At 35.8% G+C, this 18,348-nt stretch overlaps 1 protein-coding gene across 2 annotated transcripts; it reads left to right on the top strand.

The window, feature by feature from the left end:
* Positions 1-946: 946 nt before the first annotated feature.
* LOC141915360 (calpain-9-like) lies at positions 947-18,234 on the top strand. 2 transcript variants are annotated; one of them, XM_074806853.1, is made up of 21 exons: positions 947-1,439; positions 1,956-2,157; positions 6,780-6,849; positions 7,728-7,986; positions 8,181-8,358; positions 8,432-8,613; positions 8,690-8,767; positions 8,932-9,107; positions 9,221-9,384; positions 10,510-10,521; positions 11,279-11,490; positions 11,576-11,612; positions 12,316-12,336; positions 13,012-13,035; positions 13,766-13,901; positions 15,399-15,457; positions 15,573-15,641; positions 15,731-15,809; positions 15,915-16,034; positions 16,318-16,373; positions 16,491-18,234. In XM_074806853.1, the coding sequence occupies exons 1-21, from the start codon at positions 1,219-1,221 to the stop codon at positions 16,515-16,517; spliced, it is 2,382 nt and encodes a 793-aa protein (XP_074662954.1). In that variant the 5' UTR covers positions 947-1,218; the 3' UTR covers positions 16,518-18,234. The 2 variants fall into 2 exon arrangements, with proteins under 2 accessions (XP_074662954.1, XP_074662956.1); XM_074806855.1 differs by lacking the exon at positions 10,510-10,521.
* The last annotated feature ends 114 nt before the right edge of the window (positions 18,235-18,348 follow it).

The following is an 18,348-nucleotide window of genomic DNA, read 5'->3' as shown; positions in this document are numbered from 1 at the left end:
GGTTGGCCGCTTTTCTTACTATTCACCCGTTTCTCATTTTACGAGCAACATAAAAACAGTTTGGTTTAGGGTAGTTAGACCTTCACCTCATAAAATACATAAACCGGGACACGAGCTCTCTCATCAGTCTCAGTTCTCTCATTAGTGCGAAGAGCGGGAATTACGCGAACTCTCCAGACTCAGCACTTTCCATGGAATATTTTCAGAAATAGTTATTACGTTATTCTGGATCAACAAGAAAAATTATTGCCCATACAATATGTCCGAAAAAAGGTAAGTTACAATATCAAGAGCAAAAACATTAATTATATATATCCTAAATTTTTTCTTTAATCTATCTCTCTCCAAAGTATTTTGGCTAGAACTTTCTCTTTACTTGACGACGATACGATTCTTCGAATGCGAATTCTTGTTTCGATTTATCTTTATTTTTATACCCGGTAATGATTGGACAATAGAAAAAGCCAGTTTTTCAGACCGATTTTGACTGATTATCAGGCCTACGAGAAAATGACGCTGAGGCTCTGAGTAGCAAATAAATGTTTTTAATTACCGGTGATAACCCACAGGGACTTGACACAAAAGGATTTTGACTCCAGTATCCTAGGTACTATATAAAAAGACTTTTTATATATAGTACAGGATACTGGGGTATCCTTTTGTGTCAAGTCCCTGTGTGATAACCAAAAAATCTCATCTTCGTCTTGATTATGGATCACTGCATTTAAGTTTTCAAGTTGCAAATGTATTTCACGGCGGAAAGCGTATGACAGAGTCTATACAGAGATTAAAGGAGAGAAAACAACAATAAAATCAACAATTTTTCAAAGAAGTAGCATTAACTGTGTGGGCCAAGCAAAGATTCGTCGATCCGTGAAATAGCGCGCTTATGGCATAGTTGGGGCGGACGGTGGCGACTCGTAGTGGCTGCAGCAGGAACTATTCATTGACCACGCCTTGACGTGCACCGGGGCTTGGACGGATTCTATGACAACAAATTGGCGTTTTACAAACATAATCAACCCAGAGACCGGTCGTATTTGAGCATGTTTTAAAGATCGTATATAAACCTTTATTTCGAAAGCTGATTGCGTTGTTGTCGCATTCTGTGTTCGGCGCTGATACTGAAAACACTAGTTTGTTTATATTTTGTCTGAGTGGTTGGAATTGAATTGATTTTATTACACAACACAGTCAGTAGAAGAGTACGGAATAATCATGTCTCACAGCTTTAGTCGTACAACGCGTACTACTTATACATCTGGAGGTCCTGCAGGGGGTAGATCTACGACTACAACTACTACTTACGGTGACGGGCGTAGAACGACAACGTCTGATAATAATGGTTATGGCGGCAGTGGCTATAATCGCCCGGCATACGGCGGGTATGGTGGAGGAAGTCGAACAGTCGGTTACCGGTCTAAGTATTCAACCCCAAGGTAAAATTCTGACCTGGTCTTACTATAGTGTTGTAAACCTTCGTTGGGCGAGCTTTTTCAGAGAAACTAAACCACAGTCCCTCTGCCTGAATTTATTGGGTACCATTTTATGCATATGATCGGCCACAGTTCCAGAGTTCCATGTTAAGAGTTTACTTTTGAGTTTAATTGAAAATGAAGTTATATTAACTCAGGAGTTAACTCTAACATGTAACCCTGGAACCGGTTTGGCTATAGCCTATTTCCAGGGGCGTTGGAAGCAATTTTTGATTGCCGCGGCCAAATGCCGATTTTGGACAGGTTCTAAATATTGCCGCGGCGAATTTACTTTATTTCTTCAAAAATGTGGTATTCAAAGAAAAAGAAACGTCATTCAGTAAATTATTGCAGAGGCTTTCGCTGCTGCAGTCGCTGCACTTCCAACGCCACTGTAGTACTATATTTCTTTCTTCCAGTGTGTAATGTTTTGAACTTGAATCTCTAATGATTAATACGATACATTTCACTATTTTTTAGTGCAAGGTCTGAGTATAAGCCGAAGCCAAAGCCACATGTCGGCGCCCGTGGATTCGAACTCGGATCTCAGAATTACGAAGAAATTGTGAAGCAGGCGCAACAAGATGGTGCTTTATGGGAAGATCCTCAATTTCCAGCTGATGATCGTTCAATTTTCTTCAGCAAAAGCCCACCCAGACCATTCGTATGGCAGAGACCTGGTGTGAGTACCATCTTAAAATCTGAAAAATTTATATTATATTACTCAGCTATGTATGAAAAAGAATGAATGCTTATGAGATGTTGAAATATTTAAGATTGTTGTCTTTATTGAGAACCGATGTTCTCTATGGCACCCCTGATAGTTGTAAGGTATGGGCAATTACTATTAGAAATATAGATGATATAAAGCTGAGATATTTCGATACAGTTACTAGGCTCGCAGGTCTGAATCGTGTTTAAGGGGCCTTCTGGACTCGTTTCAACAGTTCTCTGAAACCAGTGAAGGTCAGTGATCTGTTTGGTCAGATCAACATATCTACCGGGTAATTATCTTGCAATCAACTAGTGAACAAGCCCTTGCAGGAAATATTACTCTTACAAAGTTAATTGTGTAATAAGCCTACTGTCCAACCATGTGGTAACTAAGTCATTTACCTATATTCACTGAGGCATACAGAAATATGCTATACATATTGTACAGCTGTTCTTCGTTTATTTACCAATGTATTTATTGATTTAAAACTTGTCTGGAATATCATTAATCCTTCGGTTTTTCCAGGCATGTTAGTAACAAATTGCAATTTGTGTTTCTAATCGTTTTTTACAGAATCTAATTGCTAGAAAAAATATACACCTGTATTATAAGCTTTGAATTCTAATAGCTGAAGTCTAATACCATAGAAATTGCATTGGGGATTTCTTTTTGTAATGTTGATTTCATCGTCTTTTTTTTTCACCAGGCTAAGGCTAAGGGATTTTTGAAGATTCTTTTTCCTTGAAAAAGTTCATATTCAGCGAAAATACATTTGTATTCACCTTTCATGATAACACGTAATAGATTGGGCCTATTGCAGCAATTACAGCATTCACCGCATAACATAGAATAATAAAAATATTGACTCTTTGAGCAGGAAATTGTGCTTGATTATATCCATTACAGGGCTATAGCAATTGTGCTTGACAGTTAAATTAACTACTGGAGTATCATCATGCTACATATAATAAACAATGATGTGTTATTCAGTTCACAATTTGCACTTGTCCTCCACATCCGTCCAGTAGATATGAGCCACTATTTATTTGAACTTAGGACTTTGCGACTATAGGGCTAGATGAAAATTGGAAACAAACGACGCATTGTAAATCTGCTACTAGCAGATGGTTAGTTTTAAATCCCATTTTGGCTTAGTTACTGGTTAACTGGTTAAGTGGTTACTACTTGCGACAATGCGATTAAGCCCTATGTACTTAAGTTATGATAAATGGTATATAGGCCCTAAAATAATTAGAAAATGGTTTTCATGGTTTTATTAATTCAATGTAATCTGTTTAATGTGGTGAATAGTAATTCATGTACTTGTTTGGGCTAGGTATTCATGTATGAAGTGTAGTAGTAATTATAGGTGTGTCTTATTTTATTAAGCGCAGACATTCCTAATGTTGAGAACCTTGATTATGTCAATACACTTACAAGCTTGAAATTTCACCTAGGAGTTCTTTTTCCCCCTTGGTCTGACACACGTTGAGTCTAGAGCCTATCTAAACTGGTTTCTATGGTAACTGTGTGTTGACTTGGTTGAATTCCTACATCCGAATTAACAAATCCCGAGTGTTCTGTCCATATTCATCTCAAAAATCTTGCCATATAGCTTATTATGTATTGTCTTACAAGATTTATGTTGACCAGACGATTAACTAGAAGGCTATAGGCCTATCTAAATATTGTTTCATCAGAATGAAATTTCGATCCTATTTTATGAAATTCGTCAGATGTGTAACGTTTATTTACTTAGACTAACACTAGGCACCTGTTAAAACAGATGTGGTACGCGTACCTATATTCTTGAAATTCTTCTCGTCTTCAGAGGCTGTTATAACACTTCTCTTACGTTATGAGAAGACCTATTTTCCAACCGGAGTTCACATTGATAAATAGAATAGGTTCAAAAGTTCTCGCATTATCGTTAAAATTCATTGCTTAGTTGTTCTGCGGCTTTTATCTGAATTCTCTTTTGTTATTATTGACTTACATATTCAATGATTGACCCATTGACAATAAGACTACTGTAGTTGATGTAGTATTTCAAAGATATTTGGTTAAATGCATATTTGCTGGAATTTGCTTGGTTTTACTGTCGTGAACCTATGTTGATAAAGGACTAAGAAGTGAATGCCGACGAAGGTTGACTTGCGGCTGCTTGTGATGCGATGTGGTCAGTTGCAACTGACTGCAATGGCTTGGAGTAATCAAAATGATTACTCCAAGCATATGGCCATGTAGGCCACGACTGCAATGCAATTTTCACTGACCTTGTGTGAGTCTAGTCTGTCAGCAACATTTGTCAGTTGCCATTGGAAGAGACCATTTACGTTGCATTACAGAAAGTAGAACATGTATGACTCAAGACTGGGACTTATGCGACTTGGATTGATACTAAATTAAAACACTTTCATTTAGAAATGCGCTTTATTTGCAAAGTCATTCACATTCATATCGAACTTATAAAAAAACCTGTAGGTTTATCTTGACCTGTTTTGTGAGAAAGTAAATACGAAATGCTCGAATAATCAGAACTGTAAACAGACTACAGCATTTTATATGTGATCCCAGCGTGAAAACTATGAAAAAAGAAAATACCTCGATTAATCGCGTGATTAATACGAGTTCCCGTGTATCTAAGACATAATATGTTGGTTGAAGGGAGAGATATCCTTTATCTGCGAGCGTTAACCTACGCATGCTTAGAGGTAAACAGATCCTAAAGATAGTTCTACTTCTGTTTACCAGTACCAGTCTGTTCCATTGATCAACAGCCCTGAATAAAATGCATGTATATCGTTTGCAATTTATTTTTCGTATAATGCAAATGTAGATATATGGGTTGCGTTTTCAAATAGAATACAGCTCTATTGTATGAATCGTTTGTGTACATTTTTACCAATCTGTACATTATTAAGTATTCAGAATTTGTGTTATCACTGCTGAAATGAAGAAGCCTTATAACGTGACCAGCAGATATTCAAACCATGTATAAAACTACTGCAATCAATACTTCACCGGAATTTATGACCCCAATGAGAATCAAGCTAGCTATGAGGCTTCGGATGTCTGATACCCTGGATAGGCTGATCATCATGGATGTTGTTCAGTGTTTATGATGCTGCACACATCATCTCAGTTCTCCCTCACTCTCTCTCTCTCTCTCTCTCTGGCACAGCATTGCTGCTGGTATTCGGTATTGGATATTTGCCTGGCAGTGGCAGATCCAGCCTGTAAATTTGACTATATTCTTAAAAATCATTGCTCAATGATATGCCGGCGGCGGAGCTCTTTAAAGGGGGTTTAGGGTTCCTCCCCTAGAAAATTTGTTAAATTACTCTTTTTCCTTTTATCTAAAAGCATTCTGGACCTGTTAGATTAGGTTCTTCTAGAAAATATGTTATTCACATTTTCCTGACTATATTCTGGAATACAGTGGAATATAGCTTGGGTCCGCCCTGCCTGGTTCTATAATGAAACCGATGTCCTTGATATACATACTGGATCCACCGTTGCCCTACCCGCTCGTCCTCTTGCTTTATTCATTCTTACAACAATCATGGACCAGACGTCCGCGCAAATATCAATGTTCTACCTGATGAAATAAATCACATATTTTCAGCTATGCCTGTGTATTGATCGTTAGTGATGTTTATTAGTGTAGAATGGAGCGATTTACCTACATCTGATAGATCTACTGCTACGCTACCACACCGCTGGAGATAAAATTAGAACCTAATGCTGACTCTGTTCATTATCAATTTACTCTATCAGCAGTTGTTTTTGTACGAGTGAATAATATATTGGTAGTATGCAAAATGTAAATGTAAACCGAAACGCCGATGACACTTTTTTCACAAATAGCTCGATGACGAATTTCAAATAGCGTTGAAATTTTTATGAACACATATGTTAGCTATATCGGAAGGCGTGCCTCGATACTGTATTACATAGAGCTAGTCAAATATTGACCGCATTTTTTTTATGACGACCGACTGAGAATTTATAATTGCCGCAAAACAATTAATCGACAATATTTGTCTTGGATAAATATTATTTTTATTCCGAGTGATGTAAAAAGCATCAATGTGTAATCATCATCATCATCATCATCATCATCATCATCATCATCATCATCATCATCATCATCATCATCATCATCATCATCATCATCATCATCATCATCATCATCATCATCATAACCTCTGTATGTTCTCAGTCTGATTGTCGATCTTTCAAGTTTGATTTTTACGATTCTTAATAATCATCCCTTTGCTTAAACCATGGACTCTGAAATGTTTTAGAGTCCATGCTTGAACCGATGAGTTTGTTTTCCAAGGTCCCTCTTCATTGAAGCTTGCTGTTGCATCTGCGGCTATACTCCAGAGATGTTGTAGTCTGCACTCACTCGTGCAAGACTATGACCTCTAAATGAACTGATGCTTAGAGACATGCACTCTTAGAATATCAAGGTTATTCTGCGATGTTAATAGTTGATAAAGAAACCTCGTATACCTGGGCTTCACTATTATTCGCTTTCATTCCTATGGATATTTTATTGTCTTAATTTTGATATTTTTCAGGAGATTGTGAATAATCCACAGTTATTTGTTGGTGGGGCCAGTAGGTTCGATGTGAAACAGGGTCAATTAGGTAAGAATGAACGACATGAATCACTACGGTATTTAAAACCCTTCGCTGTTTCTGATATTGCCTTCCATATCTCTTGAGTCGCTCCTCGAAAGAGCGAATATATGTTCTTCAGCCTGATTGTTCACTCATCGTGAAATACGGGTTGATTTATATTCTGAGTAATCTCGGAAGATAGTTGAGAAGAGTAGAGATATGAAATGCCTTTGCCTAAGAAAGAGGTGTATTCCAGGTGCAAATACATAGGCTTACTTAACGGTATTGGCTTTTATCAGTTGCTGTTACTAAGGAATCAACAAAATATTGATGACAAAAATGAGCTGTACAACTATTATGAAACTATTATATGAATATGTGTACCCATACATATTGTTACTTCTTACAAATTGATCCTTAACTTGTTTACTGCCTCTTGACACTTGTTATTTGATCGAATAAGACTGGACTTCCTATTAGAAAAAATGTAAAACTGGTTCAGTAAAATACCAGAGGTTCAAGACTACGAAGGAGCACTTGTGTTGTCGATGGTGAAGCATTATCATTACTATTGTGTAGCCTGCTGTTTTGAGCCTCCATTTGTAATTGTAACAATATGCAATGTCCTGTGGATCTTTGATGACAGCTTGTCTGTGCATGATTTCATGGTCATGGATGTGCTTCACATTATGATTGTTTTGTGAACAAATATATCCGCTTTGGTTTAAACACAGATTCCAACAAATATGTTCACTTTAAATAGTTTACTGCGAACTGGCACGCTGATAAACATTCAATATATGAAGTAGGGTGGTTTATATATGAAAAGTGGCCTGTTTCTCTAAGATTTACTATCTAATTGTTCTACAGTTGTTGGATTATCAACTATGGTTTCATTATTTCAGGTGATTGTTGGTTATTGGCAGCTGTGGCATCGTTGTCCTTACATCCAGCTCTGTTAGCACGAGTCGTCCCTCACGATCAAACCTTTGACCGGAACAAAGGTTACTGCGGTGTTTTTCACTTCCAGTTCTGGCAGTTCGGTGAATGGGTCGATGTAATCGTTGATGATCGCTTACCGACGTATGATGGAAAATTGGTTTTCTTGCATTCGGCCGCTAACAATGAATTCTGGACTCCATTGTTGGAGAAAGCTTATGCTAAGTAAGTCATTTATATCGGCATCATCGGTCCCACTAACCTGTGATAAGTACCAATAGTTCGCCCACCATCTTGCTTTATGCATCAAGTAGTTTATTTTGTTAAGTTGGCTGATTCCATGGACTGAATGTTGCTAGTGATTGTTACTGATGTATGGTGGCAGCACTTGCTTATCATGTGTGCTTCTTTTTCTTTAGGCTGTTCGGTTCTTACGAATCGTTGAAAGGTGGCTCGACCAGTGAAGCTATGGAAGATTTCACTGGCGGTGTTACAGAGTTTTTCGACTTCCGCAAAACTAACGATATTCCGAAGAATCTCTTCCAGATCATGTTGAAAGCCGATTCGCGTAGTTCCTTGATGGCCTGCTCAATTGAGGTTAGTCTCATTTCTGTAAAACTGAAGTCTTGCATAGATATATCGCTTGAAATAAGCTATGTTTTTTAAACAGGCTGATCCAAATAAAGTTGAAGCTGCACTTGCAAATGGACTGATCATGGGACATGCTTACAGCGTCACAGGTGTAAAAATGATTGAGGTGAATACAAGGAGCATGAGTGGTAAAATGCCTTTGGTTCGTGTTAGAAACCCATGGGGAAATGAAGCTGAATGGAAAGGAGCCTGGAGCGATGGGTTAGTTTTAAGTTACATTAGTAGTAACATTATCATCATTCTTAGCTTAAATTGACTGTGTCATTTTTATCTTTAGATCAAGAGAATGGACATGCGTGTCAGAGGCTGAAAAACTTCAACTTGGTTTGACATTGGAAGATGATGGTGAATTCTGGTATGTCTGATTTTGGTTACTCTCTTGTCTTATACTGAACAAGCAGTATTTCCATACTTGGTTCACTTTCTGTACAGAGCTTGTCGCTTGTTATGTTCAATATGAAAATCTAAAAATAAAACCATCTGATTTCTTGGTTTCTTTATTTCTTCTGGAATTAATAGGATGTCTTACCAGGATTTCATAACTAACTTCCAACGTTTGGAGATCTGTCATCTGGGTCCAGATGCTGCTGAAGAGACTGATAAACATGGACAGAAAAAACGCAGATGGGAAGCTAGCATGGAAGCAGGATCATGGAGAACTCCAGCTACTGCTGGTGGTTGTAGGAATTTCATTAGTAGGTTTTATTATCGCGATAAATATGTCACAGGCTAAGGACAATTGCAAATAAAGTTTGTTAATATGGAAATACAAAGATGCATTACATGAGGCTTTATCTTGTTATTATAGAAACATTCCACACAAATCCCCAGTATCGAGTGAAAGTGGTCGATCCTGATGAAGATGATGATGAAGATATGGGTACGTTGATCGTCGGATTGATGCAGAAAGGTCGCCGTAAGAAGAGAGAAGAAGGATTGGACATGGTTACAATTGGCTATGCTATCTATAAGGTAATAAACGTGAAACATAGTGAACGTATAATTTCATGGACTCGTACTCTGCACTAGTAGTTAGTATGTATTGAAGAAGCTATATTTTATTTACATTCCAATTAAATATTGTAAATAAGTGAAAATTCATTGACATCCAGGCTTCTTATTTGTTACCAGATCCTTATTTGTCTAATGAAATTTTGTTTAGATTAGTGAAGAGTCTTATGAGAAGGTATATAATCCACCTGCTCTAAGTTGAATTTACTGATCCCTCTCTTAGGGTTCTGCTAAAAGTTGTACAACATCATATAGGAATTATCGCTTGTCTCACTATATTGTCTCAAGTGTGAAATGAAGTGTTCAAGGCTCTCATTCTGTGCTACATTTACACTTTGTTGTCACAGGAAGATCGTTCATTCGTTCACTTAAGTCACTGTCATCTGATATTGTTTATTCCACTTATGATTTCTATTCAACAAATACAGCAACTTCTTTATTTTAACGCTAATGGCATTTTGCTATGATGTCACCAATCTGGTGTTTATTATTTTTTAGTATACAATGTAATGATAAGAAAACAGTCAGTTGCTCAGAGATAGATTTCGCATGAATTACACATCCAAAAATTTCAACATCCTACTTATTTCTCGTATAGCTAAGACCAGTGCTATATGTTATAATACATTATATCAAAAATAGATGCCTCTTATGTTTCATATTTTTGATGGTACTGGATTTTCTACTTGACCAGAGCTTAGCTTTCCTCTGGAAGCGCTACCTTTCTGGACCCAGTTCCACAGTTGTGAGTTAGAGTTAACTCTGAGTTAAAGTTAGTTCATTTTCAATGTTTTAACCCAGGGTCAAATCTTAACTCAGAACTGTGGAACTGGACCCTGGGTGTTTTAATGTTTGATGGATGTTACTTTGTGATGTGTTCTTGTATTCTGAATGTAACATAGTTCTGTGCTGAGTCATATATCTCAAGTATCAAACAAATGTTATCTAGTTATTCATACAAAAACCCATTGAATTACACTTCTACCCTATTTTGTAAGTGGAAAACTGACTGACCTATGTAATATGTTTTATTGCTCATAAAACTTGCTGTTACCAGGCAACTGATTACTACTTTCTCATTGCTAGGCATCTGACGAAGTAAGTTGACCAAAGACCATATCTCATCATGGAGTACATCTATCGATGAAAAAATCGAGCCTCATTTGCTTTCAAATCATTATCTAAATCAGAATTCAGGGATTCAAAGGGTCAAGGATTTTCGTAAAATGATTAAGATTTTGGAGTGAGTGATAGATTATGTTGGTGGCAAATGCGGCTGGGTTACCCGGTAATAGTTGAATTGTGTTTTTTTTCGTCAAATTAGGCATTATTTTCAAGTGTTTTCTAATAATTAAACTATAAACTCATATCCACAAGATTTCATGCTTTAATCGAAATGAGCTTTGCATGAAATTCCCATCAGATTTATCATTGAACACTGGTACAAATCTTGGACGTGGTACTCTGTCTTATGAGTGATAAATGTTTTTGAAACTGTGAAAATATCACAGTACTTTTTACAAATAATTCTTGGTAGTTGAAGCTGTAGCTCAACTCATGCATGTTTTCAAGCTTAGAAGTTGATACAAGTTAAACTTCACTAGGCATGATAGCGATTCAAAGCCTTTTTGTACAAAAATGGCTGGCTCGAAGATTTTTTGGTCTCTAAGTAAATGCCTTACTTGAACTGCTGCTTTTAGAGTTTTTTGCTTCAATTTTTGTGATTTGTTCGAGTTGAGAAGCATGTTTTTGAAATTATGACTGCCGTTTCATCATTTTACCGAAAAGAATTCTAAGCTTTACGTCATGCGAGAACCTTGCTATTTTTGAATGAAATTTTTCTATCATATTTTAGCTTAAAAGTGGTACCACTGGTACTCTCGACATGGATTTCTTCAAATACAATGCGTCTGCAGCGCGTTCACCATCATTCATTAATCTCAGAGAGGTTTGCGGTCGTCACAAGCTAACTCCCGGTGAATATGTTATCATACCTACTACATTTGAACCTAATACGGATGCTGAATTTATTCTGCGTATTTTCACTGAGAATCCCAGTGAAACCGGGTAAGTAATCCACCAGTAGCACATATGTAGCTTAATGACGTGGTTTACTAAAAATGCTTACAAAACTTTGCTATGTGTTTTACAGAGAGATGGATGAAGAAACTGGAATGAAAGAAGTTAAGGTAAAGTATCATCAGTTAGCGCAATTTTCCAATCGTTTTCTGTGCCTTATTCTTTGGTACTTATTAATTTCACAATCGCAAGCCATATGAGAAATGCGTACATACGGGATATGTCTAGCTTTAGTTCTCGCTTTCATAGTGCTCACATATCACACTGTTTGATATTACATCAATTTCACGATCCCTATTGAAATGTAAATGGTTATTCATTAAGTAGCCTATGTCATTGAAAAGATGCCAAAAATTGTGTTATTTTGAATCTTTGATTTTAATGGAAGTTTAATATCTTTTAAGTGGAATAGACCGGATGTGGTAAGACATTCGTAGAAAAAACGATAACTTTTTAACTTATAGATGATGAACATTTTTTAACCCTTCGTCATGATAAAAATATTTATTTATACGCTTGATAACTTGATATGGCGAGATTGGCAAAACTTTCTGATTGTAAAGAAATCCACGAGAATGTATCACTGCAGTGACTTTGTTTACTATGTATGAGTGCTTAGTTATGGCCATATAGTGCTATACTTCACTAGAAATCTATGATAACCATCTATGTATCTATCCTTCATATCAGTTGCGTGATAGATAGATTTCACAGAATTCATTTTCAATTAACTTACCCTTAGACGTATGCTTTAGTTTCTTTAATGCACCAAACTTATTGAATAAACTTTTTGATATGTATATATTGATTCAGGATTCATCAGATCCAAACAAAGTAAGTAGTTGCTTGTTTAATACCCCTATCCCTGGTCCCTATGGTAATACTGGTATTAAATCAAAGATAGTCTGGTCCATTTCAGCTTTACTAGCAAGGAATGGATGTGGTCCGGATCTATTCAGGGCTCAGTACTCTTTCATTATGATACATGTTTGTTTTTGGCTGATTTGACTCTAATTATCAGAGCTTACTTCACGCTTCATGCCCATATTTGGACTTATGTTCATTGTTAGTCTGCTGCCAATAGTTTTTTCGAAGTCAATCAAATGGACCAGACTTTTTTCTACTGATTCCAGTTCCCTATATCTACAGGTATACCATAGTTAATTTTTAGGGATGGTATGTGACTGAGTCGGTCTATGATAGTTTTGTATTGTCTTATGAATTAGAATATTTAATCATATTTTATTGAATGATATTCGTACTAGATCTAAAAACCAAGCATGAAAAATTATCAATAAAGTTATAACATTTTTTCATATAGTTTAGAGACGTTTATCTTCTTGAGTTACCATAATTTTATTTGATACTGAGCAAGTTATAATCTGTATAAAATCGTTTATTGTTTGTAATCTTCTTCAAGCATGTGATTGCGCATGGTACATCATATTGGGGTATTTACTTCCTTGCAAGATTTTGTTTTAAGAATTAAATTATTGTGTGGAATTTTAGGAGATTGAATCACATAAAGCGAAAGTAAGTCATGGTGTGAACCCGGTCTAAAGAGCAAACAGAAAGTTTTCAGCTTAAATTTCACTGCTATTTTTGAGAATTACCATATTTCACAAGCACATATTCATTTAAATCAAACAAAGCTTTGTGGGATCAATCAGATCAGGAATGAATGGTGGATGGGGTTTACAATCAGTTGCATGGATTTGCCTGCCCAAGATCAGTTCATTGATGATTCTTTTGAGTTTAGTTAATTTCAATTTTTTAGCGGATTGTTATTGTCCAATTCGAATTAACAGTTGTTGCATTTTTATTATGATTTTTCATACTAAACAGTGAATGAGAAAAATACCCCTGCTGGAACCAGTTTCATATCGGCATGGGTTGAATTTGACTGACTTTGCTTGGATTTAAATTTTCTAAATATTTTACTCTACACGAGTAGTCAGTGATACCTTACAACCCACATCTATAAATGTGGTGCCAAATTCAAAACGAGCTTCACGGAAGAATATCAAGAAATTTGAAATGATGATATATTTACCCCTGATTAATGCTGGTGTTGGTGAAATTAGATACCGGTAAAACTGATTCATATTGATTCCCTCTATTTAAATTTACCCCCTTTAAACTCTATGTCATGCATTTCACAATTTCTTTTCATTTGAAGGTTTTTGATTTGATCAATTGCATATCTCACGTATTCCTGCGGCCAAAGTCAGTTGTTCAGCATTTGTTATATTTCATTTTGTAGCCTGGTAAGGAGTTAACTCCACAAGAAAAAGCACAGAATGATCAGCTACGAAGAGCTTTCGAAAGCATTGCCGGAGAAGACATGGAAATCGATTGCCATGAGTTGCGGGATATTCTCAACGCTGCTTTTATGAAAGGTAATGTTGCTAAACAAACTTCGCTAAACAGTTCTCTCATTTCTGATTTCAATAATTGTATGCAAGATTGTTAATGTTAGATTGTTTTCATCTAGAATGACTTTTTTTTCTGATGGTTGTTTATGAACAAAATGTGCTGTGTTGATTATAGTCGATCCCCGATATATCGCCCTCCAATAAACTGCCAAACGCCGAACAAATTTTTCAAAAAGGATACTGCTACACTTGATTGTCCATCGCCGGTTGCGACAAGCAGCAATCAGGAGACCAGAAGAAGTTTGCAATTAGGTGTGCACGTACATGCAACTACCGTAGCCAGTGATTTTTCTGTTTAGCGTGAATGACCTAAAGATGAACTCTTATTAAGAATAGGAAAACAGTCATATGCCTAAAGTAGAGCACCCTGATAAGCATTTTTACTGCGATGTGCAGTTTTCTACCGCGTATGTTTGATATTATGCGCGAAAAACCAAGCATTTGCACAAACCTGCAGACTAGCGACAAGTCACTGATTTTCAAGTGATTTCTCAGTCACACTAAAATGGTATGAAAATATCACCTGTCTGCGCTAGGCTTAAGACATACAAGACACACATCGTAGCATGGTGCATGTCAGTGCATGATATAGGTCTAGCACATTAGAGGAAGCACTTTTTTCCCACAATGTTTCTTTAATGAAATAAACACTCGAACTCTTAGTTTTATATGGAATATTTCACCTATCACTTACAATAATATAAGGCAGAATTAGTAATGGCTGTTTCACATTTTTGATGGGTGACCTCCGATATACTGCCATACTTTCTATACCGCCAAAATCGTTCTGCACTGGTGTGAGCGGTATATCGGGTTTGACTGTATATTGGAAGGATAAAGATTATTATCACGTTTTTATCTTTTTTGATATTGTTGGAATGTTTTTCTCTATTTCAAACTTTCATTTACTGTGGAATTTTAGGCGGAGGTATGTGTGTATTAATATGTAAATGATTTTCAGATTTTTCGGCATACGCAGCGGTTTCGTCACTGTTCTCATATACCTACACAGCTTTATAGCAAACCACAACATTTTTGGCATTAATTTTACTGCCATCGTAAGGTGGAGGAAAATGGTAGTTGGTTTAGTGCTAAAACTATAAACCATCTTTCAATTTATATTTTTCATGATCGGAAAGTATCCGGTGGTTGTTTACTTTACACCAGCTACACAGCTTCTATTCAGCATTTTTGTTTTAATATTTCTTGAATTGTTGTCTTTTCTCAATATTTTGTCTGTTGCTACAATAGTAGATTAAGGCTCAGTTTTGTGTGTATTATTATGGTTTATGACATATATTTTATTACAGAAGGATGTGGCCAATCGTTTTATAACACCATTTTATTGCTCATAGCATTTTGTTTCGGATTATGTATTCGACGAAAATTTGTACCATGCGTTTTATCGTTTTTATTTTCATTTTTATTTGCTTTTACATCATCATTTATGTTATTTTACAGAATTCAATTTTGACGGTTTCAGTCGTGAGACATGCAGGAGTATGATTGCTTTAATGGATGTATCCTTTATATACGATGTCAAAACCTGGCTGGCTTATGTTGATTTAGAATATTTCATTTCGGATTGTTACTTACTGTATTCGTCAAATCTTTTTCCTTATCAAATGTGTAAAGGTTGACCAATCTGGTAAACTTGGGTTTGACGAATTCAATATCCTATGGAATGATCTTCGACTGTGGAAGGTATGTACTAGAATTCATAGCAGTGGTATTTGTATAAGACATGGATAAAGCTCTTGGTGATAATACCATAACCTTTGTCTTTGTTTCAGACTGAATTCAAGCGTTACGACGTCGACAAGAGCGGTACCTTCAGTGCATCTGAATTAAAGGATTGTCTCAAGAAAATTGGTAAGCAAAAAGATCGGCAGATCCGAACACATCTCTCAAGACAATGATGTTGAATTTATCTATCGAAACATGCTATAATGATTGCATATTGAATATTTTCATCAGGTTTTATTCTGAGCAACAAGACATTCTGGTCAGTCGTAATCAGATATGCTGGCTCTAAGGATGGACAGATCACCTTTGACGACTTCATTCTAGCCTGTGTTCGATTAAAAACTATGTTCGGTAAGTTTTGAAATCAAGGAACTCCATTTTGTTATTATTATTATTATTATTATTATTTCGTCATCAAAATTCAATTTTACAAAATATTTTACATAAGCTTACGTGATATTTATAAAAAAGCAAGTATTGATGACAGCAACCTGGACAGAGCCATAAAAGCTGTACATCCACACGGGATGTCCAGGCGCCTGAGATGATATGAAATGAGCATTGTCTTCATGTCTTTTGATCATTTTCTATTAATTTGAACTTATTTCATGTAAATATTGTTTTTACTTTGCAGAAACATTCGACGCGATGCCAAAAGAAGATGAAAAAATTCAGTTCAAATTGGATGATGTAAGTGTACACATAATGATTTCAATTTTCGCCACGATTTATAAACGCGCATTGAGCCATTGGCCCCGCACAGATTTTAAGAAATATGTTAATTTTTATATCGCCTCTCATTTCCAGTTCATTAAAACATGCATCTACACATAAGTTCATACATCCGTTGAAGAGGAACGCAGATTGGTACTTGTCAGTCGCATTGTGTGTAGATTTGTGAGGACTACCATTGGCGCCGTCTAGTTATCGCATATGAACTTTTTATGTGAATGTAAATCTTCGATGAGAATTTTCTTTGCAAATCCTAATGGATTTTAAAAATCATTTAGCTGAATGTTTTTTTATTGAACCATCAGTCAAGAAGTATAACAGAGCATTCAGTCATGTAGAGGAATTATCCACCAATAGTTTCAAATTTCGTATAGTTATAAAATGTTTTATCAATCAAATGGAAAAAGTGAAGCCATATTTGATTTATTTTTGATTCTTTTGTTTTATAAGAGTTACATATATACAGTTATTTTTCGATATTTTGCTTCTCGATACTAATTATTAATTTGAAAGTATTTGGCTGGAAACAGGAAGCGAGGAAATGATTTACTGATAGTCATTTACCACATATCATCGTGTCATAGTTATTGCTAAATCTTGATGCACTCGTCGTCCTTGACAAATTCTTGCTAACTGAACTACCGTATGTACTGGTATTATATAAATGAAAGTATATATGTACTCCTAGGTTTTTCCATCTTTTTACCACCGTTGAGGTCATCACAAGATGGAGAAACTTGATTAAATATCGGATTGTTTTTGCGCGACCATAATAGCATCTTGTATTGCTTATTTGCATTATAGTAGCTTTGATATCATATTCATACATCTGGTTCAAGGTATATTTCTGAGTAAATCTCGCTCTTTTATTGATGTGTCATCAATCGTATATGAAATGATCCAAAACTGCCTAACATCAGGAGACACCCGGAGATACCGGGTAGACGTACCATAATCACAATTTTGAATTTGTTCTAGACGTAGGCTCTGGCAAGTAAGTAGAATCTCGTATAAACCTGTCTGCATTTTGTACGTAATGATTAAGATATCCTTCATTGGTTAATGTTATTTTAGAACGATTACGAGTAGGTCTTAATAAGAGCTTGCTTGTACCAAAAGTACATGTACAGACAAAGGTACTTTATTTATTTGTGAATTAGATTTTTGTTCGATGCTTTCAGCTTAAAGAAACAACCTGTAAATCAGATTCATTCTGTAAGAAGTCTGTAATTAGAGATATTAAAGCTGTTGATAGACCACCTGAAGTACAAATTATTTTCCCCATTAGTTGTACATTATTGGATTAGAATGTGAAAATTATTTTACCTCAACGGCAGCTCTAATTACCTGTGTTCTAAATATTTGAAAAAAAACCTGAAAAAACTATCACGATGGTCACACTGGTTGTTACATTCATTGGATACTTGTGTTTATATTTATATTCGAGAACTAGAGTTCATTAATGTAAATTGTATATCGTTGATTGTTATAGATATCATCTTAATATTGATTTGCGATCCCAGATACCAATGACTATGTTAATTGATGACAAACCATCGCAAGACTGGTCGCCACACAAACAGCTCTAGTCTTTCTTCCACAATTAACTCAGTATTTATGCTTGTGCCGTACTTAAATGTTGGTAAAACTGGACGTTTGGTATTGGGATTTCGTGTGCGCATCTGTTGGGGAAAAATTGACTTATAGGTGATGATAATATGTACATGTATATGAAATTTTCAATCCTTTGTTTTGTATTATTACTCATATTAAAGATATAATATAATCAAAAACTGAAAAGAAATAAACTATCATTATCTCGAATGCACAGTTTCTTTTATCTTCAATTATGTAGTGTCATTGTCCAGCTGGTACAATGTTGGTTTGGGAATCTACGACTACGTTTGAAAGACACTGGTTTCTACAAATTCCC

The sequence above is a fragment of the Tubulanus polymorphus genome, chromosome 1 (assembly GCF_964204645.1).
Source record: "Tubulanus polymorphus chromosome 1, tnTubPoly1.2, whole genome shotgun sequence".
NCBI classification, from domain to species: domain Eukaryota; kingdom Metazoa; phylum Nemertea; class Palaeonemertea; order Tubulaniformes; family Tubulanidae; genus Tubulanus; species Tubulanus polymorphus.
This window is presented reverse-complemented; position numbering and strand designations above follow the sequence as displayed.